Source organism: Python bivittatus, unplaced genomic scaffold, assembly GCF_059951505.1.
Source record: "Python bivittatus isolate LINGU-HERP-01145 unplaced genomic scaffold, Pbiv_v1 ctg000070_np1212, whole genome shotgun sequence".
Taxonomy (NCBI): domain Eukaryota; kingdom Metazoa; phylum Chordata; class Lepidosauria; order Squamata; family Pythonidae; genus Python; species Python bivittatus.
Genome location: NW_028277034.1, coordinates 52,300,319 through 52,325,429, shown reverse-complemented (window position 1 = coordinate 52,325,429; position 25,111 = coordinate 52,300,319). Strand labels below are relative to the sequence as shown.

The following is a 25,111-nucleotide window of genomic DNA, read 5'->3' as shown; positions in this document are numbered from 1 at the left end:
GAAGAAACCAAATGAAGACAGTTTAACCTTTGCTGGCTGCACTTAGCTAGAATTGGGGATTGGCTCCATGCGCATATAAGCATTTTCTTCCTCTCTGTCTTTTTGTATTGATTATTACCATAGCTTCACATTAGTCAGCTAGGCGGATTTTTCTTCTTTAAAGGCAAAGTGTGTGTGTGTATCAAACAGTGCACAGGGAGAAGAGAGAGAGAGCAAGAAAAGAGAACAAATTAATGATCAAAATGAAGGATGACCTTGAACATTAATTTATTGAAAGTTCCCACTTTTGCCCATAGTAGCAGCACCATCCAGATATGTTGGTCTGCAATTGCCATCATCCCCAACAGTAGGAGGAAAGCTAGAATGGACCCTCTCATATGGGTACCCCAAGAAAATTACATTTCCACAGACAGTAGATTCTGGCAAATGGATGAAGGAAGTCAACTTTGAAGGTCAGATACCTTCAGTGTTTAAATACATCGCAGTTAATGTTAATTGCCTTTATTCTTTTTTAATCTACTCCCTCCCCCCGCCAAGCCTATTCTATATTCACAGACCTTGCCTGTACTGAATGCAGACAATCTTGTCAATATATCCTCCTTCTCCAATTTATTCCCACCTATATAACAGCAGCTAGTATCTTCTTCAGCTAAGCCTGTTTGCTTCCATGCTCCCACATCCTGCAGGATTTTGCTTTAAAAAAACCTATCCCTGCCCTCCAGCTTAAAAAAGGAGGTGAATCTGATTAGTGTCTCATTGGATTGGATGCCCAGTGCCTTCCCATTCTCACAGACCCTGGTTTTAGGCTGCAATCCAGTTTCTTAAACTACAGGTATCTGCAGAGTCTGATGTTTTCATGACCGCCATCATGATGCAAGCTTGGTGCCTTTCGTACATGTGCGTGACATCATGATGTGTGAACAAAAAGGGCGGAGCTTGCATCACAGCAGTGCATCATGGCTTTCATCACTTGATACTCCCCCTCCCAACTCTTCCACCATAAATGTAGTCAAGCAGCTTGGGTAGGATTGTGTTAAGTTGAGCCTAATTGGGCTCACTGTATTTCCTTAAGCCTTGATTATTCGTTATGTGGCCACACTTGATTGGAACATCTTTGTCGGTGACATGGATGAGCCAGGTTTAATCGGAGATACCTGGACCAAGGCCTTGGAGATGTACTCCATTTACTTTCTTCTACCAGTCCTGAATCTGACTCCTCTCTTGAATTATTGCTCTGCTCTGTCTTGCATCTGCTGAGTACAGAGTGACCATAGAAGGGCATCGCTGGTGCAGGGCATTGGCCTCTTGGTTTTTCAAGTCTGTGTCTTCTTTTGCCTGCTCAGCAGCTACCCCTCCCTTTCTCCTATATATATGTTAAAAAAAAAAAAAAAATCCCCTCTCACCCCTGTGGGTGGTCTGTGTCTTCCTCAATCTCGGGTCCTCTACCAGAGGCCTGGGAGCCTGAGGGTTCTGCGCAGTATCTGAGCTGTTCCTGGCACTGCACTCTTCTGGACAGAGAGCTCTGGTGTTGTTCCTGGGATCTGTTGGAGCCATTCTCCCAGCTTAGGAGTCACCACCGGGACCACTTTGGCCTTTACTTTCCACATCTCTCTAGTTCTTCCTTCAGGCCCTGGTACTTCTCCAGCTTCTCATGCTCCTTCTTCCTGATGTTGCTGTCACTTGGCACTGCTACATCTATCACTACCGCTGTCTTCTGGTCTTTGTCTACTACCACGAGATCTGGCAGTAGATTGGCCTCTTGATTTTTCAAGTCTGTGTCTTCTTTTGCCTACTCAGCAGCTACCCCTCCCTTTCTCTTTTATTTATTTATTTATTTATTTTATTTTATTATACTGTGTGTGTGTGTGTGTGTGTGTGTGTGTATATATATATATATATATATATATATATATATATATATAAAAACTTCCTGTGGGAAATTAAGTTCTCTCTCTTACTCTCTTACTCTGAGGCTCTGCCCATTGATTTTTGTTTGGGTGCTTGCAGGGATACCTGTAAGACATGCAAGCAGTCATGCACTTCTGCAGGCCATCTCAGAAAGCAATATAAGCTTTTGGAGAAGATTAGATGTCTTTGAAAGCTAGCTGGGTATAGTGGTCAAAGACGCCAGACTAGAAACCAGAAGAATGTGTGTTCTAGCACTGGAAAGGCCCTATTTTAGCTAAGGTTAAGTATCCATAGAGCCCATTTTCTACAGAAGGCACCACATCTGGTGGTTGGATTCCATATCATGTGGGTATAAGTGCTGCTACTCAGGTTTGTAGGAAACAAGGCCTAGCCATCTCACAGGGTAAAAGTCAAGAGTGTCAGTTGCACAAAGTTTTGTCCCAAGAAGACTCTGTGGTTACTGGCCTTGGAAAGAAAAAGAGTTCTTCTAAAAAAAAAAAAAAAGAAACCAGATGTCCATATACCAGCTGGACCCAATTTCCCAACAGTTCCCAAGAACCATGGGTTTGAAAAGTTTGTCCGTCTTTTTTTTAAAATGACAAATCTATTAATGGCGGTTAGTCTTGAGGGTTATCTGGATTGTCCATGCTCAGTGCACTTCTGAATACCAGCTTTTTGGGGGGGGCTGGGCGGCGGGAGACAAACAGTGGTAGAAGATTCCTGCCATTTCCTGCTTTGAAGTTTCTCATTGGCATCTGTTTGGCCAGATGGGAAGCAGAATTCTAGATTAGATAGATATTTGTCATGATCCAAGTGGATTGTTTTTTAATCCTTTTATCTGTACAGATGGATAGATTTCTTTCATGGGGCTCTGAGTGATATAGCTATATCTTGATCTGAATTTTGCATTCTCTCACTCCCTTTTTAAAACAGAAACACCAAAGCACAGCACAAAACCATATGCCTTGACTATCCCAGTAAGTAGCAGTGCAGATGGAAGTTACGTCTCCAACGCTGTTTCCTTAAGGCACTCCAGAAGATTTGCAAGGGATGTTTTACCAAGTCCCAAGGAACTATACTTTAACGTATCTGCTTTTGGGAGAGAATTCCACCTTAGACTCAGACCTAACACTCGTCTAATAGCTCCGGGGGCAGTGGTGGAGTGGTATGAAGATTCTCCAGCAATCAGCAATGAAACGGAAGGTGCTAACCAGGATCAAGGCAAGGGTGTCACAGAGAGGCTATGGAAAAAGGAATCACTATGGACCAACTGTGCTTATGTTGGAGATCTGGTGGATATAGCAGGAGCTTCAGTCGCAATCAGCAACTGTGATGGCCTGGTAAGATACATATTTTAAAGGAGATGTTGTCATTCTCAATTATGCATATTGGTGAAAAGGTACTGATCCTACTTGGTTGATTTGAAATCGTTTTGGCCAAACACCATAACTGGTTGCATTTTCTTCCAGATGGAATTGTTTGCAAATCCACTGGCTTTTGTGATCCAAATCGAACGATTGCATCTTTTGGTTCAATAATGATTATCTGCACAGACTCAGGCTGATCTTTTTTTCAACCCCGTAAGAGACTCTAAAGTAGGAACGCTGGGCTCAGGACTCTTTGAAGGAAAGGCTCCTAGGTGAACATTCCCAGGAATTCAGAGCACAGAGACATAGATGCTCGATTCTCTCAGCTGTAGAAACACAGCACGGTAGTCAGAAATTCATGGCGAAGGCATCTACTGTTGCAATGAGGTTGGGGAGATACAATCTTGAGATAGTTCTTGGATAGTTTCTACTTTCTTGGCCTGGTAGGTGCAATCTGAGAAGGCACGGATGATGTGCCAAACGTGCAAGAGGAAGTAGTACTTCAGACTGTGAGCAGTGAGTCTAGAGGAGTGTGTCACTCAGTCTGGAAAGCACCCTCTTGAATGGCTGGGCCCCACCCTACTTTTAGGTTATGGGAAGCCAGAAATCAGGTATATGAAGTGTGAATCAGGCAATAGGCTTTCTCAGTTTTGGCCCCAACCCTCTGATTTCTGGAAGCAAGTAACATTTGAGCTTTTTACCTCTTAATGATGCTTGAGTGGCCATCATGGGTAGTTCATTCACACTAATGTGGATTGTTTTATATTTATTGTTTATTGAATTGTTGCTTGGGGTCTATAGAGACTGGCTGACAAATACTGCTACATAAATAAACAAATGAAGGAATAAAATGGGAGTGTGATAATAGCCAGGGGCAACCTTGAAAATACTCCTGCTGGATCAGGCCAAGGCACATCTTCATCTAGGACTTTTCTTCTTCCAGCGGCCAGTCAGATGTTCTCAAGCAGGTGATGGAGATGTACTCTCTTCCATCATTATTCCCTTAACTGGGATTTGGAGGCATGTTGCCCCCCAACCCTAGCTAGGGATGATAAAATCTGGATGATAAAAATAAGGATGGCCTGTTGTCTACCTCTGCTGTCACCTAGTAGTCACCCAGATTTTAGCAGCCAAGATCTGATAGCCAAATCCAAGCTGGAGATAATACTGAATCTACAAGAGGAATAGCCTTTGATAGGCCCGTCTTTCATGCAGCCATATTCTGATACTGTTGTAGAGGGCATAGGGAATGGCCTTGAAGGACACTACCAAGGCAACAGTCAGATAAAGGAAACCTGAGTCTGGGTCAAGAATGTAATGTGAGTAAATGTCTCAGATAAGCCCCTCCCTACTTCACATGAAGATAAAGGGGGGAGGGGGGAGCACATTCAGACTTGTAAGATTCTGTTACTATAGCTTTACAATAAAAGTAGTACTGGCCTACATGGCATTGGTTTTCTAGTCTGGTCTACCCTGAAGGGCTGGCAACTGTCCACACTGACAAATAAATTTAATCTCCTCAATGGCACCAAAGTGAAAAACTTCAGTTTCAACTCCAGCAGAATTATGTGGTATTAGATACCACAGAACTCCCCAATCTTCTGTTTGGCCATTCCGAAATCTCCACTGAATTCAATAGCATGTCCTAAGGCTACCAGCTCTTGGCTGCAAAAATATGGGTAACCACTAGATGGTAGCATTCTCTGCATCCTGCACAGGTGTCACCACCTTGCTCTTCTCGACCTTCTTTTGTAGCACAGACTCTACAGGAGAAGACAGAGTAAGGCTCTGAAGCAGAATAAAGCAGTGGGATGTGGTCACACAGGCCTTAGCAAGGGAGGAAACAGCTGTTGTGTACCAAATGGCTTTGAAGAGGTGCTTCATTTGAAGCACCCCCTTGAAACTTAGCCCAGCCATTTCTCATGAGTATAAACCCCTCCCTTCAGTATCCAGAGCCATGTAAAAAAGTGCATTAAAGTTAACAGGAGACTCAATGGGTGTGAAAACAAAGAAAAGATCCGGGGAGGGTAGACATGTGTAGGACTTTGGGAAGGCAGGTCTAAAGAAACAAAACTAGTTTGGACCATGTTTTTTGGAGGGGGAAGGAAATTTAGCATTAGGGTACACTGAGATTTGAAGCCTTGGTTTCTGCTTTGAATATTTTTTGAGCAATCAATAGGATTGGATTTGGTTAGTTTATAGCAGTGTTTCTCAACCTTGGGAACTTTAAGATGTGTGGACTTCAATTCCCAGAGTTCTCCAGCGAGCATGGCTGGCTGGGGAATTCTGGGAGTTAAAGTCCACACATCTTAAAATTCCCAAGGTTGAGAAACACTAGTTTATAGACTGGTCAGACATCAAACCGAACTGGATCTCTACCAACAGCAATTGACCATCTGGCAACAGGGCTGGAACAGCAAGAGTTGTAGGCTTCACCCTATCTTTAGCCAGCTATTTTTCCTGGAGAATATTTAGAATACCTTTTTTTTTTAAAAAAATGGTACTCTCCAGATGTGGTGGGACTATATAAATCCCAGTTTTCCCAGCCTGCTAGACCCCTGGAAGTTCCAGTCCTTGCCAGCATATCTGGAGAACATCCATGGGAGCTGAGATACAAGTTGGTTTTTTTTTAGTAAGACTGGGGATTGGAAGACAGCTCTTTCGAAAATGGACTGAAAGCCAAATTCCATGGAAATTGAACTTTTGCATGCAATGGCTTGCTCAGCAGAAGTGTGAATAGACTGAGAGGAAACCCTGTGACCTGTGGTAAGGTCATAGAAGTCCATGCTGGAATCCAGCCTCTTTGGAATCATTGTGGATCTGTTCTGCATAGACTCCTCTCCATGGGCACAAATCATCTTTTGGCCATAGGGAGAATTCCTCTTCATTTTGCTACAGTTTCTTCCTTTCCTTCCGCCGTGCCTGCTTGTTCCTATGGTTGGAAAAGATCCCCAACTGAGTGTGTCAAATCCACTTCACTTTTTTTCTCTTCTGAGAAAAAGAAACGGCCTTGGGCTGGCCTCTTTTGTAGCGATTCCCAGATGTTGCAACCTCTGCTGGGAAGAAGCCGTCTTGAGGCGCGCGGAGCCAATCTGGCAAGATCAACTAAACCGACCTCCTGAACAGGATAAGAGCTGATATTCAGCTTCCCCCCAATGTGACATATACACCAACATGCACCAACTTCTTATAGTTGTAGTCATGTTTTTGGACTTGGAAGAAGGTGGTTCTTGACTGGGAACTGCAATGAAAAGATGCAATGTATCTCAACACTCTAACCAGCCAGCAACCTTGCCATTTCATAGGATACTCCATTCCATTCCCCATTCGTTGAGGTCCCTCCCCCTTTCAAATAACAGCCAGTTTTCTGGTGGTATCAGGCATGCTCTATAATCACTGGGCTGCTAATATGAATCTTCCCTTAGAGTTCTAGTCTGTTGTCAGCCTTACGAGGTAGTCCAGACAAGAAGCACACCTAGTAGCAGTAGTGCTATTGTAAGATTATATTAACAGAATCTTGCAAGTTTGCAAGTGCATCTCTCCCCCCTTGGCTTTACACCCCAAGAAACTAGGGAGGGTCCCTTCTGAGATGTTTGCCATGCTCCCATTCCTTCTGTGGGCTCAGCTGCCTCTTATCTGACTGTTTTCTAATCCTACTGTCTGATAAGGACATTCCCACATACCATTACATCTGACTTGAAAAGGTAAGCAGGGGAGGATGGAAGACTACTAGGAAATAGAACTGTAGCCTAGACTGGGAAATCTAAAAAACATCTTAGAAGGAGGTTATGGCAAACCACTTTACTGTTGCTAATGAAAGGTATATGGGTGTGTCCATTAAGTCATCAAGAGCTGGGTTGGACTGAAAGTAACTTCATATTCATGTTTATCTTACTGTTTTTCCCAAAGGTGACATAATGTGATTTGGGCTGCCCTGTTTTGATTTTGTTCCTTAGATTTCCTCTTACAGGTGTCTGCAGAAGGTTGACATTTCTTCAAAATGATGAAACGTGTTTTGTGATGTCACAACACAAGCCCCTCCCCTTATGTACCTGCATGCAGTTTCACAGCGCAACTATGAAAGGGGCGGAGTTTGCATTGTGACATCACAATGCACATTTCCTCTTTTTCCTTTGACTTTGGATGCTGATGTCTCATCCAAAGCTGATGACTCTTCTCTTGTATATGGATAAGGCTACGTTGGCTATCTAAAAACTCACTCATAGAGAATGAGTTTGTAGGATATATTTGGATGAAATAAAAACTGAAATGAGAACAGTCTTTTATTAGGTACTATTGTACAGGTGGACACAGACTATATTCACATTTGTCACTCGGTTATACAGTTCATGTGTTCATTCAGTTGCTCATCCATTCATTCAGGCTATGTGATTTCTCAGATCCAAGCCAGTCTTCAAAAAGTAATAGGTTTTCCGAAGGGGCTGATCTTCCCCCTTCCTCTTCTTCCAAAGAAAAACCGACTTGGCACATAACACGGGCTTGCAGTGTCTTCAGTTGTCACAAAGACCAGTAGAAACAGTTGCATTGCAGTCGATCGCTGCCTTTGTTCTCTTTAGGGTGCAACCATGTCCTTATATGCAAAAGACCTTTGAAAACAGGGGACAATCTATAGACGCCAAGTGCAGGGTTGTGACTTAGGACAGGGATGCGAAAGCCAGTGTCCCAAAGTTGCCTGCTTCTCCTTGCCAACCCCATCCTTAGATATAAAAGAGAGTTCCTCCAGAAGAGCCACCAAATTGTAACTGTTCCTACGTTAGAAGGAATCTTAGCTGGGTTTTGCTAACTTATTTCCTTAGTCTGACTCAGTTTTTGAGAATAGAGTCCTTTTGATGTAATTCTGGAAGAGAAAATATGTAGTTATTCACTATCAACTACTGTAAAAAAATGATTCTGAAGGCATTCAGTGTGCAAGATATTCATTATTTCTTAGTTTTAAGAGTTTACCTAAACCATTGGTTCTCAACGGGGGCGGTACCGACCCCCGGGGGGCGGTGGGAGGATGCTGAGGGGCGATGAGCATGTTTTGGCATTCGAACTTAATTTTAAAACTCTCAAAAAAATTTATTAAACTGATTATCCAGTTTACACCATTTGTACCAGCAGTAAAACGAACTTACGTGACGGCTGCCCTCACACATTTCTAAGAATGGTGAGACGAATTTGTATTCTAGGTAGGATGACTTTGAAGAACTCGACACTACGATTCTTCTCCGATCCCAACCAGCACAGCACATGCGTCAGCTGTCTTCCCGCGCGATTAATCGCAGTGCGTGCGTTGAGCGTCCTTTCAATATGAATGTTTGATTTGACCCGTGTTTCTTGAGTTGCTTTTCGTTCACTTCATTTTTTTTGCATTAGTCATTTTAATTTTAATAAAAGGAATGCAATTACCTTCCAGGGCAAAAGTATTGAGTTAAATCAAACAAATTTGGTGTGTAAGTCTACTGAAAAAAAATACTTAAAATTTTTGCCTTTTATAATCCAGTAACTCCTCCCCCCAAAGGGTGGCGTTGAAAAATTTTCCGCTCCTTAGGGGGGGCGGCAGCTTCAAAAAGGTTGAGAATCACTGACCTAAACTATTAATAATTGAGCAATGTATGTAATTGACCTCTAAGTAATTTTACTTGCAAACCACCTGGAGTCACTTATACAGTAAGATGGGTGGCGTATAAATTTGATTAATAAATAAGTAATTGCACTAAATGCAAATATAGTGAAGAATAATTAAAGAACATTGTAAAAATATCTTAGATTCCCAGGAGACCTCTACCTCCTTGCGTAGGATCAGCACATAAAACATATCCTAGCTTTTTTGTTGCTGTTATTAAATTGTTGCCTATGGCTTGGAAAGTTCTTGCAGGCCACGGTAACTCAGTTTTGCATTTTTAACCTGCTCTTTTTTTAAAACAAGAAAGATCTCTTCACATATAACTACACAAAGAACTGAAGTGGATGGTAGGTCAATTCTATCCATGCAGAAAGGGCCATGCCAAACGGTTCTAAGGCCTGAGTTTGGACCAAACTACATCAGATTAAATGTTACAACGCTCCACCTCAAATTTAGAGGACAGCCTGGGATGTGGAAGAGGAAGATTGTGAAGTCTAATGCTTCTTCTTCTTGTCTTGGTTCCTTTGAGTGGGGCAGAGTAGCTTTACATGCAAAATTCTGCAGACTCTTCTATTAAATGGGGTGTGTGTGTGCTATTGCAATCCACTTTGTACCCCCCCACCCTATTCTAATTGATTCCTGTGGGAGATTGGGGGGGGGGTTGACAAACGACCTGGCTGCTGTGATTGGCTCTCTGGCTTTTCCCACCAGAGATTATGCAAGCAGGAAGCTAGTTCTGCCACATTGTTTTAAAGTTAGTTTGCTGAAATACCCAAGTTTAAGATGGATTTGATGGGCTAGGAATCAAATCAATTCACTTATTATTTTTTTTAAAGGTAAACCAGGTTAATTTAAGTAAAACACTGAACACGATACTAAAATAAAAGTGTTCTAAGTAAATGAAAAAGGTAATTTTAACATCTTCCCTGAATAGGGCTTAATTCCTTGAGACTACCTGGACAGATCCATACAGTTTTCTTGATTAAAATAAAGAAGTGGTACTTGCCATTGATTTCTTCTAAGGCAGTGTTGTCCAAACTTGGCCACTTTAAGATGAGTGGACTTAAACTCCCAGAATTACCCAGCCAGCCATGCTGGCTGGGGAATTCTGGGAGTTGAAGTCCACTCATCTTAAAGTGGCCAAGTTTGGACAACACTGTTCTAAGGTGTCTTTGATTTTCTACTTTGGCCTATAACTGGAATTTCCATATGCTCTTCCATCCAAGTACTAAACAGTTCTGACTCGGCTTAGTTTTTTCAAGGCCAGCTGGTGCTGCCACCTGAATAGGACCTCTCCCTACTGCCCAATTCAAGAACTCTCCACCAATTCCTGCCCCACTTGAAAACCATACTGCTGCAAAATGTCCTGCCTCTGTAGCTGGAACGGCAACAGCTGTAGCCATCCTAGATGGTTATCAAACAGTGGTGTCTTCATTTACAGTGGGCAGGACAAGTTAAGGAAGGAAATTGGTGGATTTCCATGACTGTTTCCTTTCCTTCCTACCCATCACCAGCAGCCAGCTGGAAAACACCCACCAGTTCCTCTTTCTAACATGGGATTGGAAGGAGGCAAGATAGATACACACAGATTTAGACCACTGTCAAAATTTGTTCTGCATGTGCTTTACATGGGTGTCTTCCAAAGAAGCTTTGGTAACAGCTGATGGACATGGGAGGACAGCAGAGTGGAGTGGAGGAGACAGCCAGCTCCCCCTACATACATGGTGCTTTCCTCTTCCAGTGCTGATTAGCTGTCAGTGGGCTTCTTTTGAACACAGGATGGGGATACACCTTCTACTTGGTAAAAACTCTCGACTAGCAGGAGCAGAGAGGGAATCAGAGGAAAAAGCAGGAGAAGGAAGTAAAGGGAGGAGTGGGGAGACAGAAAACCACACAGAGGAGACATTGCCTCCTTCAGACTGGTAGCACCACTGCTGGTGTCTTCCATATGTTCTTAGCATTCCACTTCCAGGCAGAGGACAGAGAAATTTGTAAGCTGTGGTCCAACACTTCTTAAAGAGGAGCAGGTTGGGGAAGGCTGATCGAAAGCTTCATTCTCTTTGCTCCTAGCGAGAGTGACTTCCATAAATTAATGATGCACAAAGCCCTGGTTTTTATATGGCCCAATCTCCATTGCTGTTCAGTTTTCTTGGATTTCATCTAACGTGAACGCAAGCAAAGTTTTCTCTATATTTTGCTTTGTAATAAAGTTCAGGAGCTGGAAGAGCTCCCTGACATTGAAGGCCAAATTACTCATTGTGGGCTTTTCCATAGTGCACCAGTTTTATCCTTAGCGTTATTGCTCCATTGTGCAAGTTCCTTCATTGCTTTTCTCATCAAAGGCTTCCTCCTTGGCATGAGCATGAAACATAGTAGTCAACGAATACGTTACCTCCATCCTCACCACATTTGCTTTTGGCTGCAAAAAACAAAACAAAACCATAAACAATACTCAGCTGCTGTGCCTCTCATAGCAACTGGGAAGAATGGGGAAAGATCACAAGATACTTTGGAATAAGAAGGGAAGGGGTGAACTCTGATGCATAAGTAGGATGGATGACATGAGCATTCTTCCCTCCTGTGGGAATCCATCTGACCTGCAACTCCAGAGGAAGTGCCTCAAAAATATCTTTACATGGTAATTGCAGGAGCAACTGAGCTTAAAATTACCTGACTCACCTTTTCCATGCAAGCTTCACAGCATCATGAGAGCAATAGGGCTATCTTACTGATCTCAGATCAGCATGGTCCTTACTTGTGGAAGGGGGCTTTAAAAAGTCTGCTAATGCATGGCTATGTTGTTAAACAGTGGGTTGGAAAGGGAACACCAGTTGCATTTCTTAGGTGGGTCAACCTCCACATTGGGTCCATCTCTCCCATACCAGGAGAGAAATGAGCACTAGCGGAGAAAGAGTGGTCCACTAAAATGTTTCCTTCAATAGAAAAAATAGCCAGTTTAAGCAAAATTTGGAAAAAGTAAGTTTCATGTAATGAGTATTTTGACTGTGCTGTAAGATAATGGGTAGAGGACAGGTCTGCATTGCAATAGAGATTGGGAGGGGAAGTTGGTTGCAACATTAATGCAAATGAAACATTTCTCCTTCCTCCTGGCTTCTGCCTTCCATAACTAACATGTTTATCTCTTCTTGGCTCAATATATTCCCCCACCCCATAATTAACTATGCTGCAGAGTAGAACTGACAGGTGTTTTTTGTTTTTTTGTATTTTACTGTGAGTGTAATAAATCTGTGAGCTGTAATAAAAATCACACACAAAAAATGATTCAATTATGTCCTCTTCTGCCATATAATCCTGTTTTATTATGATGGAGTGCAGTATGGGGAAATACGCTTTTGGCAATGCAAATTAGAAGTTTTCAGGTGGTTTCATTCATTTTCCTTTCCTTGTTTCCAAGAAGGGATGAATGAAAAAGGCAGTAATTCCCTTGATAAAATCCAGAAATTTTATGTATGTATGAGAAAGAGTCCATGTGGTGAAGTAATTATGGGAGAACAATGCATTCAGGTAATCCTCGACTTACGACCACAATAGGGACCATAAAATTCATCATTAAGCAGTATGGTCATTAAGCAAGGCATCACTTCCCACACCCAATTTTACAAAATTTTTTGCTGCAGTCGTTAAGCAAATCACCATGGTCATTATGTGAATCATGCGATTCCCCATTGATTTTGCTTGTCAGAAGCCCCCTGGGAAGGTTGAAAATGGCGATCCTGTGTGACCCCGGGATACTGCAACCATTGTAAATGTGAGCTGGTTGCCAAGTGCCCAAGTTTTGATCACGTGACCACAAGGACGCCGCAACAGTCATAAGTGTGAGGATTGGTCGTAAATCACTTTTTTCAGTTCATCGTAACTTCGAATGATTGTTAAATGGATGGTCATAAGTCGAGGACTACCTGTAACATATTAACAGACCTCATGGTCTGAATGACCCCTTCCAATATTTACATTTTAAGCTATGCTCAGATTTAGGATTATTTCCAAAAGTGAAAATTTATTTATATATTTTTAACCACCAGAAACTTTGCTTTGACAAGAAGATAAATATGAACCTGAATTTAAAAGAGATGTTCATATATTTTGGCCAATCAATTCATTAACCTTTATTGTATGATTAGTCCCAAATGAAGTGAATGTGTAATATGAATGGCTGATGTCACATAGGTCTTTAAAGTGATTGCCTCCTTTGGAAAGTTAATAACGTAATTTCTGGGTTTTGCTATTTTGTTTTCCAGATGCTAACAGGGTTACAAGAGTGAGTAACAATGCCTGAACAGATTTACTCATGCCGATGATGCATGCTTAGAAAATGTAACCCATATTTATTTACTTTTTATTAATAAGATTTATATCTCACCCAATATAGCATTCCCATTTTCCCCTATACCACCCATGTGAAATAGGTTGGGCTAAGAGATAGTGGTGGCCCATACTCAACCAGTGAGCTTCCATAGCTAAGGGAGGACTGAAATCTGGGTCTTCCTTATATTAAAGCAATCTTTTACTTCACTGGGTTTTGACTTATAAAAGTATTAATGCCAAATACATTGTTAATACTGTCTGTGAGTTCTATCCAGTAGCATTATTCAATTCACCAGAGGTTCCTCTCAATGGGATGGTTGAAAAAAGGTTTTGGAAGCAAGCAACAAATTATTCTACTCTGTCATACCTTATCTTGAGTATTGTGTCTAGTCGGGCATCCACGGGGATAGGTCAAAAAAGTCAAGATGCTGACTGTGACTGTGCAATTGAACCCCTGCCTGTTTTTTATGTCTGTCAATATGCCATGTAAAAAAGGGCATGGGCTTCAATCAGGCAGTCATGACTTTTTTGACCCCACGGCCCGCAGACATCCCTGTGTCCAATTCTGGGTTCAATACTTTAAGAAGGATTTGAACAGACAGGAATTTGTTTAGGGAATAGGAATGAGAAGGGAATGGGCACCTGCAAATAACTGCTGTGAAGACGGGTTGAAGGAACTAATAAGGTTTAGTCTCGAGAAGACTAAGGGGATGATATGAAAAGAGTCTTCTTGTACTTGTTAGAAGAAAATCAAGACTTGTTCTCCATTGATCCAAAGTAGGGATGTGGAAATGTGTATTTAAGTTCCAGGAAGGTAGATTCCAGTAGTGTTAGATGAAGAGCAGTTTGACAGTGGAATCAAAGATCCAGAGAGATGGTGGATGTCCTTCCATTGGGTACCTTAAACTCTATTCAAGCAGAGTTTAGTTGGCCATCTGTTGCAGATGCTTCAATTTAGATTCCAGGCCTGAGCAGGGGTTGGAATGGATGATCTCATTTGATCTTGTCTGCTCTAGGAGTCTATCCTGATTCCTCAACCTTTTTGAAACCCTCTGGGCAAGGTGAGGTGCATAAGAACATAAGATGCTGGATCAGACTCCTGGCCCGTCTAATTCATCCGTCTGTTCTCACAGTGGCTGACCAACTGCACAAGGAAGCCCACTAGTCTCCCAGTAGATGACCTTCAGAGGCAGCCCCACTGCCATCAAGGCTAAGAGCCATTGATCTCCAGGACTTCCACCCATTTTTGAAGCCAGCCAAGATGGTGGCCAGCATCATGGAATTCATGGTAGCAAATTCCAAAGTTGAATTATGTGTTGTGCAAAAAAACCCTTCCTTTTGTCTGTCCTGATTCTTCCAGGAGTCAACTTCATTGGATGACCTCTGGTTCTAGTATTTTGGAAAGGGAAAAATAGCTTCTCCTTGTCCACTTTATCCACACCATGCATAATTTTGTACACCTCAATCATATAGGAGAAGGAATTTACAAAAATTGTTTCCATTGCTCTTCATGGAAGTCTTGGCTGATCAAAGAACTGAAGTGCTTCAAGTCCTTAAGAAAAAAAAAAGGGAAATGGTAGACAAATGGTTCAAATAAATAATAAATAAGTAAGATGCTATTTTATTTAAATCACCATTTAGCAAATGCATCCAGTTGAACAGATCAATCTTTCAGGGAGATTAAAAAGGAGTGGGAACATAGCTTCTCAACCATAATTCTGCTCAGATATAGGCTCTAAAGATCAGCCTTCTCCAAATTAATACCTCCAATTTATTGGAGCTGTAATCCCCAAAACACCCACCCATAAGGGCCTCTGCGGCAAGCTAAGATTGAAGAATATTGAAATGGGCATTTCAATGTCAAAATGCAAGCTTCACTTCTACATACTTGCCTGTGATGGCATGAAACAAATACAGAGGGGTGGGAGTTTGTGATGTGAGACTGTAGCTCATATTTTGTCATTTTGCTCTCCTACCCCTTAATTCCCTCTCCTCACAAATGTGCATCCCTACCCAGATTCCTTCATCATCTCTCCGGTAGTTTGCTGGCTCTTATTTTTCTTGATCTATTTCTTTGAAGTATTTGAAGCCACTTTTTCTTATCTCTGATGATTATTTGCACTCTTATTTTTTTTCCTCTTGAAAAGTATAACCTGGTACATTTGCTGGGCTATGTTGCGGTATTGTTAAAAGGAATTCCTTTGTGGATCCTGCTCCAGGGTGAGGAAGTGCACATGATGTAAGAGTTCTAGAGGGACTCCAATTGCTGGTCTACATGTGTTCAGCTAATCATCTCAACCAAAATTAAGATATTTGCATAGTTCTTCCAGTCATTCAGGAGATGACACAAGGTACAGGTAGTTCCCAGGTTAAGAATGCCTGGGTTATAGACAACTCATAGTTAAGGACAGATCATATTGTAGCAAAATTTGAGTTAAATTCATGATTCAAGTTAAATACACAATGGTTCGAGTTCATTACACAATACTAGTTATACAGTACAGGTAGTCCTTGACTTATGACCATTCGTTTAATAACTGTTCAAAGTTACAACAGCACTAAAAAAAGTGACTTATGACCGGTCCTTGTGCTTACAGCCATCACAGCATCCCTGTGGTCATGTGATTAAAATTCAGTAACTTGGCAACTGGCATGTATTTATGACAGCTGCAGCATCCCGGGGTCATGTCCTTGCCATTTGCAACCTTCCTAGGGGGCTTCCAACAAGCAAAGTCAATGGGGAAAGCCAGATTTGTTTAACAACCATGTGATTTGCTTAACAACCATGGCAAAAAAATCATAAAATTGGGCATGACTCATTTAACGACCATATCGCTTCACGATGGAAGTTCCGGTCCCAATTATGGTCATAAGTGAAGGACTACCTGTATTAATTATTAATGCTGTTCCAGCTTAAATATAAATTTGATTTAAGGATAGACCTTGGGAATGGAACTCATTCTTAAACTGGGGACTACCTGTATTATGTTTATCAACCAAATGCAAATCAGATGCAGGGAATGGGATCTCCTTCTAAATTACTTGCCTGGAGAGACAGATGTTGGCTGGACTCTTGCAAGATTTCTAATCTGGTTACTGAATGAGCCCATTCTCTGTGCTTGCATTATACCTTGAATGATAAACTGAAAGCACAGGCTGGGTGTCTACAGATCACTGATCCACAAAATGTAACCAAGGTTAAAGCAAAACAGGTCCTTCAATGATTTGTAAATGTGTTGGGTGAAGAGAGGCTTCATGGCAGCTTCAGACGTGGCAGTGGCCACTCCACCTCTCAGCTAAGAGCTGGCAAATCTGTGCTTCTTCGATGCTGGTGGACTTTATCCCATCGTACGTGGCCACTGACCTTTCTGAGGCTGTGGATCTTGTGGGTGCTTTAGCCCCAAAATATATGGACAAGAATACATTTCCCAGCTTTGCCACAGATCTGTCACCGATAAAAGACTCTGTTGCATTTCCAATGCCACTGATTGTTCAGATTGTTCCCAAGAAACACTTTTAATACACCAGCTCAACAAAACGGAGCATTTCTCTGCAGTTCAGTCATCCCACACCCAAATGTCCAGCCTGTGAAGAAAGTCCAGGTGTCTTGGTGGCAACCACCTCCCCTCCCCAGCTTCTAGAGCAACTCAAAGCTATATCCCCTTAAGCTACGGAATTAGAAAAACCATCACCAACTTACTGCCGTTATGTTTTGATGAGGGCAGGCGGAGGGAAAAGCAATGTGGGCAGCATTACCTTCTTTTAGCTTCCCTTTTTCCTCTCTGTAAATCGGGCAGTGTTCAGTGTGGCTCTGAACGTTTTTCATCCCTGGGCTTAAAAAAGCGAGCGGCAGGTATGTCGTGACGCAGGTTTTGCACAGTCATTGAACTGATCACACCTTAAACTAACAGAGTGGGAGAAAGGTAGCTGTGTCTCGCTGGCACTCGGGTGTGTGTTTTTTAGGTTGGGGCAGCAGCAGGTTTACAAAAGCCCGTTTTATGTCCACTCTTTGAGAAGTGAAAGGCTGGAGGGCCGTCTCCAGAGAGGGCTGTCTCTGCGCTCTCACGTAGCACCTCCACCAACTTCTTCACCTCCCTTCAGCCTGATCTTGTATATTTGTCTTGGCAGACCAACAGGAGCTGCTGCCCCTGAAACTTAGCCCTTCCCTGATGGAGCACAGAAGTTTTCCTCCTTCTTCAGTGGAGCTATTTAGCAAGGGGCCAGACACAGACCCATCCGGGACACGATCCCTTACAAAAGTGCCCATTGCGACAGCGAAACTAGCTATTGGTTTCGGAAGCTACCGGTGGGGCTTACACAGCAACTTCCACCCTAATGTGATTTGGTTGGCTGTGCTTTAATGCGTGGTGGTGGAGGCCCACCACTGAGTTCATCAAAGCATCATTTCTGAGTTAGAGGACTGTGCAGACTCAGCCACTTGTGGCTTATTCAGTAAAACATAATTAAAGAAACCATGGTATACTGGTTGGCTGCAGTCTTGTCAGAAAGAAATGCCTCTAAAACAGGGAGTTCTGGATTGGCAATACAGTTGTAGAGAGCCAGTGTGGTGGTGTGGTTTAGGGAGATTGAGATCTAGAAACGGGGAGACTGAGATCTAGTTTATTTATTTGTTTGTTTATTAAAGGTATATGCCACCCATCTCCCCCAGAGGGTGATTCTGGGTGGCTCACAATAAAAAAAAAAATTCCCCACAATAACCCTGTGAGGTGGGTTGGGCTGAAAGAGAATGGCTGTCCATGAGCTTCCCTGGCAGGAGAACCTGAGTCTGCCCAGTTCTAGTCCAATAGTTTAACCACTACACCAGACTTTTAGTAGTTATTAATGCAGTGCCCAGGACTGGACATAATAATTAAGGTGGGATCTGTCTCCAGAAGGCTCCAGAACAATGACGTTCTGTGATTTGGAAGTTACATTTCTGTGGTTGACGCCAATAATTGCATTTGGCTTTTTGCAGCCACATCGCACTGCAGTATACAATCAATGTGAAGTCATCAACATCTGAAGAACCATAGGTTGTCCATCCCTGCAGTGAACCGCACTCTCGAAATTGCACCATCTTGAAATACCGATGCAACATTTTCTCCCAAAGATTGTAACTGAAGCTAAAATTAACTCAAGTTTAAAAACAGAGGTGTATTACAGGGATAAGAAAAGTTTTCTGAGCCCTGAGACAAACCTCTCCAATGGCCCTGCATCTCAATATTGGTCATCAGTTAAAGAGCTAGCGAAGAGCCAATCTGGTGTAGTGGTGAAGGCACCAGGCTAGAAACCAGGATACTGGGAGTTCTAGTCCCACTTTAGGCATGAAGCCAGCTGGGTGACCTTGGGCCAGTCCTTCTCTCTTAACCCCAGGAAGGAGGCAAGGGCAAACCGCTTCTGAAATCTTGCCAAGAAAGCTGCAGGGACACATCCAAGCAGTTGCCAGGAGTCAACACTGACTCAAAGGCACAAACACAGACACACAAGTTGCTAGTGACTACATCTAAGGGAACACTGGTGTTTTAGGAGGAACATCAGTGATGGCGGCTCAGGGTGCTTTCTTGATGTCTGAGCAACGTTGGCAGGTTGCATCAGCACTAGGGTTGCTAGTTCTCCACTGCATAAATAACATGACCAGTAGATGGAAGCACTGAGCTGGTTTTCTGTCTCTCTTTGCTGCCATCTAGTGGTCACCCTCATCCTTCCTAGCTAAGATTGGCTTCCACACTTTCTTAGAGCCTTCTTCCTTCTATTGTCCTGCTGTAGAAGCTGCCTCGGCAAATAGCTTTCTTTTTCTCCTTGTTTCCTGATACTTGACCAAGACTGAGTATCTGTTTAGCAAGCAGAACATCCCATTTTTCCTTCCCCAGTTACAAAGATCAGGAGCTAATGAGGGGGGAAAAGGAGAGATCAAATGCCAGTTAGAGTCAATAGGATTGAGTTAGAGATGGGAACAGGTATGGTCTCTTCTCCTCTAAATATTGCTAAATTACAAATCACAGCATCCCTCACTGGCCATGCTGGTTATGGTTAGTGCCACACCTAAATGCATCTGTCAGTCATTTAGATGTTTTCTTCCCTTCAAAACAGGCTTTGGTTGTTCTCTCTTATTCTTACAGAGCTTTCCAATGTATTTTGTTTTCTCTTTACTGTACTATTGGAAGTGGTGGAGGGTGCAACTCCTGCTTTACTGTCTTCTGTTAAACATTTGTCCATTCTTCTGGCCGCCCAGATTCCCCAGTCTGAAAAAACCAACAGTAGGTCCCCTATAAAGCTTTTCCTTGAGATGTATTGGAATAGTGGAAGCCCAGAGTTGCAGACGGGAAACAAAAAATGAATAGGATGGAAATAGGACATACACCTTAGGCCATCTAGTAAGCGAAACAAAGCGAGGACGCCCCAGTCCTTCCAGAAGATATTCACTGAAGTTCTCTTCTCCTTTGAAATACATTTTGATAGCTAATATTTATGTGTGAAACTATTTGGTTTGCAATTCAGCAATATCTGCAGTTTCTCATCCACGAGTGTCTGCAGGAATGGGGTCAACATCTGCAAGAAGGCGAGTATTGTTTCAGTTGCAAAACTGCCTTTGCAGAATTTGACCCATGGGTGGACACCACTGTTCCCACGGCTGGTATAGATGAACCAATCATCTGCCCTGTTACAAGATATAGTAAAAGAGCAATGTGCAATCTTTTCAGTCTTTTGCAAAGTTGTCAGAAGCAGCTCTCAGCTGTCTCTACATACTGAGCAAAGCAGTTATGCAGGCACGTGCCTGCCAGTGAAGGCAGGAGGAGCAGCAGTGCAGAAAATGAGGCTGCTTTGATGATTCAAAGAGTGTGGCTTGGCTTGCACTCTTGCACTTTGCAAAGCATCTCATTCAAATGCTTTGCACAGCCCCATGAATTTTACCCTTGGTTAACTTTTTGTCATTAACCACACTTGTGTGAACCTGGCATGTTCGGGTAGTTATGGTTGAGCTATTGTGCAAACCCAGAAAGTGGGTTATTTCGGTAAGCAGGTGAAGTGGGTTCTCTGAACACAGCCAGAGAAAACTTGAGAAATACCAAGTAGGGAGATATGAAGCTGAGTGTGGTTTCAGATGAGATTTTTATGCTGCAATGATCCCTAATAACTTAGGAGGAAAGAGAGTAAGGCTGTGCAGTGCTTTGGATTCTTAAAGCAGCTGCATCATTATCCAGGGATGCACAGATGCTGCAGGGAGGTTCCTAAGTGGCCCCACAAGACAGGCTAACTCAACAAACAAGAACCACCTGGATTTCTGGAAAGATCTGTATTGTAAAGTGCAGAAACTTATATGTCTGCTAGTGCAGTTCTTTAGATCAACTTAGACCTACCATAATCAAGACACAGTCTCTTTCTCATCCTTCCTCCCTCCCCAGGGCCGAGGAGGTGCCCCTTATGCAATTTCCTTCCCTGGGTTCCCAGATTGTGCTAGACATCCCATCACACTAAGCAGCTTTGGGGGATGGAGTCTGAGGCATTGCTCATCCATAGCAGGACACTATTTCACACTGAGATAGGTCAATGGAATGTCCAATATGATTAACACTGATTTGCTATGGCTTCCCAAATGCGACCTTTTCCAGCTCTATGTAGAGATGCCATGAATTGAATCTTGGGCTTTCTATATGTTAAGCAGCGGTGGCCACCCAAATCCTAGCAGCCAAATGTGGCTCAAAGCCACATACCCTTGAAGTCATCCAAAGTTGGGTGTGATTCAAAGGATGCCCCCCCCCTTTTTTTGATTTGCAAATTCCCAACATAATTTCACTTGACTATACTTCACGTGAAGCAGCATTTCTCTCTGCTTCAGAAAAATGAATTGAAGGTGCTGGTTTTCTTGGTTTGCGTTCCTTTTGGGATTACCTCGGGCACGTTCAGTAAGAAACAGCTTCAGAAAGGACACAATGCTCCTTCGTAAGATGACTCACATCAACACTGTGCATTGGTAAGGTGAATTGGGTCACCTCCATGGCACAAAGAACTTCGTTGACCAAAGCATTTTTGCCTTGCATAAGTGCCATCTGTTCCTAACTATGATGATGCCAAAATACCAAAAGATACATTGCAACATCACAAACAAGGTTCACTCTTTTGTACATGCACTGTGGCCTCACAGACAAGTACAGTATATGAGGGATGCGTAATTTGTCCCTTGTTTCTCAGAAGCCTATATGCAAATATTCAAAACAATGCATAGCTATGCCTGGAAAAGTACATAAAATACTGGATGGTGATATCTTTTTCTGCTGGGATGGAAAATATCACAGAGCTTATTTCTGGCTGATTTTATCAGACTATATTTAGGATCTTGCAAACCCAGTTAAATTCCTTTTGATTGATTTTATTATATGCCATCAAATTGGTGTTGACCCTTAACAACCGCATAGGTAGATTTTTTTTCATGGGATGATCTGTCCCTAACCTGGTCCTTCAGATCTTCCAATGGTAGACCCATTGCTGCTGTGAGTCCATCCATTTGGTTGCTGTTCATCCTCTCCTTCTCTTTCCTTCCATCCTTCCCAGCATTATGGACTTCTCAAGGGAGCTGGGTCTTTGCATAATAAGTCTGAAGTATGATAATTTGAGCCTGGTCATTTGTTCCTCCAGTGAGATCTCTGGATTGATTTGTTTGATGAACCGTGTGTTTTCTTGGCTATCCATGGTATTCCCGGGAGTCTTCTCTAACACCAAAGATCAAAGCATCCATACTCTTTCTATCCTGCTTCTTCAGAATCTATAGAGTGTCACAGAGAAAACCGTTGTCTCCATGATATTGATCTTTGTAGGTAAAAATACATCATGGCATCAGAATACTTCTTCTGAAGTTTTCATAGCTACATGATCAAGTGCTAGTCTGTGGTGCATTCTTGAAAAATCTCCTTTTAGCAAACAGTAATTTCCTTTTCATTACTCAAATCTTCCAGTAAAGTGATCTGCTATAGAAGAATTAATCTGAATGGTTCATCTGGCAGATACTCCGATATTTTATAATCCCTTCTCACTGCACAAATCTCCCTTGTCCCTCCCCCCACCCCAGGTAATTTCTGTTTCAGGATTAGAATTGCCTGAATTTCTGGGGGCCATGGACTTTACATCTCAAATATAACATTAATGTGTGCAAAGGGGTATGAATCCAGATCTTCCTAGGAAGTCCTTTGCCTGCAGATTGTAACTTGCAGGTTTAGGAAGGCTACCCTAAAGTGAATTCTGGACTTGATGTTCCAGCACTTGGTTTTATTGCTTTGCAGGTAGTTTTGTTAAGGTCAGAAAGTACGGCAACATTCAGGTGCTGTGTTACCAGCACTGGCTAAAGCAGTAATACGAGCCCTCTCTCTTGCTTGAGAAGCAATCACATATTCCACTCTCCACAGTGGTGTGGAACTGGCTTTCTTCCCAACTGCCTTTTTACTGTGAAATCAATCAGGGTAGACTCTTATTTCAATATAATAATCAGTGCAGACTGTGACTTCTAAATGGGATTTTTCCTGCTCCACCATACCTTCTCTTCTTCCAAGTCCTTAACTGTCAGCCTTATGTGGTAGTCCAGACAGGAAGCGTACCCAGATGCACTAATTCTACTTTATCATAAGGTATATTAACAAAACCTTGCAAGTCTCAAGTACATCTCTCCTCCACCCCCACCCCACCCCCATTCCCTTTACAGTGCAAGGAACTAGGGAGGGTCCCTTCTAAGACATTTGCCGTACCCCCATTCCTTCTGCAAGCTCAGCCGCATCTTATACAATCATTCTCCTGGCTGTGGCTCTTCCCCCTGTCTCCCAAAGTCATTCCCACATACCAGTACGTTGATGTTCCTGTTTCACAGTCTTTGAGGTCTTCTTGTCATCCAGCTAATGTTACAATCCAGCATGATTTTACTCAGGTTGAATTGTGCTTGTGAAACAGGCATTGTGCTGTAAGTCCTACTGAATTCAACAATGGAGTAGATATGATTAGAATTGTGCTGGATCTCAAAAGCATTAGGGAAGAATCCTACTAAATAAACATAGGAAGCAGCTTTGAGCTGTGGTTCTGGAATTCCCTGGAGTAATCCAACTGAATTCCGTGGGGCTTGCAGGAACAATCATGAACAAGTCTTGCAACATCTTAAAGAATTTCTTCTTACATGAAGTAATTCATCATAGCATAAGCTTTTGGGCATTATGGACCCCTTATTCTTGAATGAGTTATATGACATGCCATTATGACACTAGAGAATATTCCGATACTAATATATAATAGTATAATAAATAATAAATGAAAGGTGTCAGAAACTTTTTGGAGCGATAGGAAAGAAGTGCAGACCATGATAATTATCTAGAGATAGTAGACAGTCACACAACACTGTGAATGTGAACCAATTTACACATATATTGGAACACATAACTCTTTATAGTTAGCAAGGGAATATCCTGGGAAATTGGTATTTTCCCTGTTGTTTTGTCTCTGTGTTTTAATGCTCCCATTTCTGATGTCATATTTGGACTTAGAGGTTGGCGTTTACTTCTTATTGCTGAGAAAGAAAAGTATGTATCCTATTGGACAATAAAACTTTCCATTATTCAATTTTGTAAACTGAGGCCAAAGTAGATACAGGGAGAGAGTTGGTGCCTAGGTCTACTTAGGGCAATGTTCCTCAAACTTTCCGCATTCGTGGGCCACCAAATAAATGTTCAAGTAATGGAGGTACCACACCATGGAGCCAACTCACCCTCCTTAAGTTTTCCTACTGAATTGCTTGGGAGATCAGGTTTGCAGCAAATAAGATATGATTCTAGTTGTATTTGTGTGTACCTTCCCATCCCCTCTGTTTTTAACAGTGTCCAAAAAACAAGAACAACACCCCACCCTGAAATTAGGCATTTATTTACTACTTGGATATGATAAAAAAAATAGCCTAATTTCAGGTGTTTTTTTTTCAATAGAAATGTCTTGCTCACCTAGCCCCATGAAATCCCATTTTTAGACATGTGTTGTTGTATTTCCAATTTGCGCTTTATGGGAAGCATTGTGCTTGCAAATTCACAGTTCCATGTAGCACAAAACTTATGGACTCACAGTCAGTAACTGTACTCAAGTCTGTTCACTCTTGTCACATCTTGGTACTTACTTTGCTTCTTAAGGTATCACTTGTTGGCTTCAGTGAACTAGTTTTTAGCCACTGATCCTTTTTTTTTTTTTTTTTGGCAAATCAGTTGACTTTCAGTGCATGTAAAGAGGGGGGTGAAGTGACAAGCAAGCTGGTAAACATGGGGAGGATACAGCAGACCAGCTGATGGACCTCTGTGGATCTCTGGTAGCCTGTGAACCAGCTGGTGGACCTCTGTGGATCACTGGTAGCCTGTGGACCAGCTGGTGGACCTCTGTGGATCACTGGGGGTCCATAGATCACACATGGAGAAACACCAGCTTCAGGATTTGGTTCCTTTTTTGGTATTTGAGATATGAACAGTTGTTGCTGATTAATAACTATCGAAGGGATGGGCAGCTTTTCTAATCCAGAGCCTTTAAAGCAGAAGATTGAGTTGTAGTTAAAGGAACTCATACTTAGGCTGCCTATTGAATTAAATCATTATCTCCACTGAACTGTAAACTAACCCAAAAGACTTAGTTTCTACAACACACTAAGATCCACACAAACCATGGTTCAGGTTAACTAAGCTTCTAACCATGAGGTTTGAAACTGACCCAACTGAGTGTATTATGAAATTAAGTGACTGATTATGAGCCATCAAGTTGGTGTGGACTCTTAACAACCACATAGATAGACCTTCTCCGGGACGATCTGTTTCCAACCTGGTCCTTCAGGTCTTTCAGCAGCATACCCGTCACCATTGTAACTGGGTCCATCCAC

General features: G+C 42.3%; 1 protein-coding gene across 2 annotated transcripts in view; it reads left to right on the top strand.

The window, feature by feature from the left end:
- The window catches only part of ADAMTS3 (ADAM metallopeptidase with thrombospondin type 1 motif 3), a 124,849-nt gene that overhangs the window by 10,223 nt on the left and 89,515 nt on the right, over nucleotides 1–25,111 (top strand). For both annotated transcript variants that reach the window (XM_088133178.1, XM_088133177.1), the window contains exon 3: nucleotides 2,842–3,248. In XM_088133178.1, coding sequence (XP_087989304.1) covers nucleotides 2,842–3,248 — 407 coding nt within the window. The remainder of the gene's footprint in view (nucleotides 1–2,841; nucleotides 3,249–25,111) is intronic.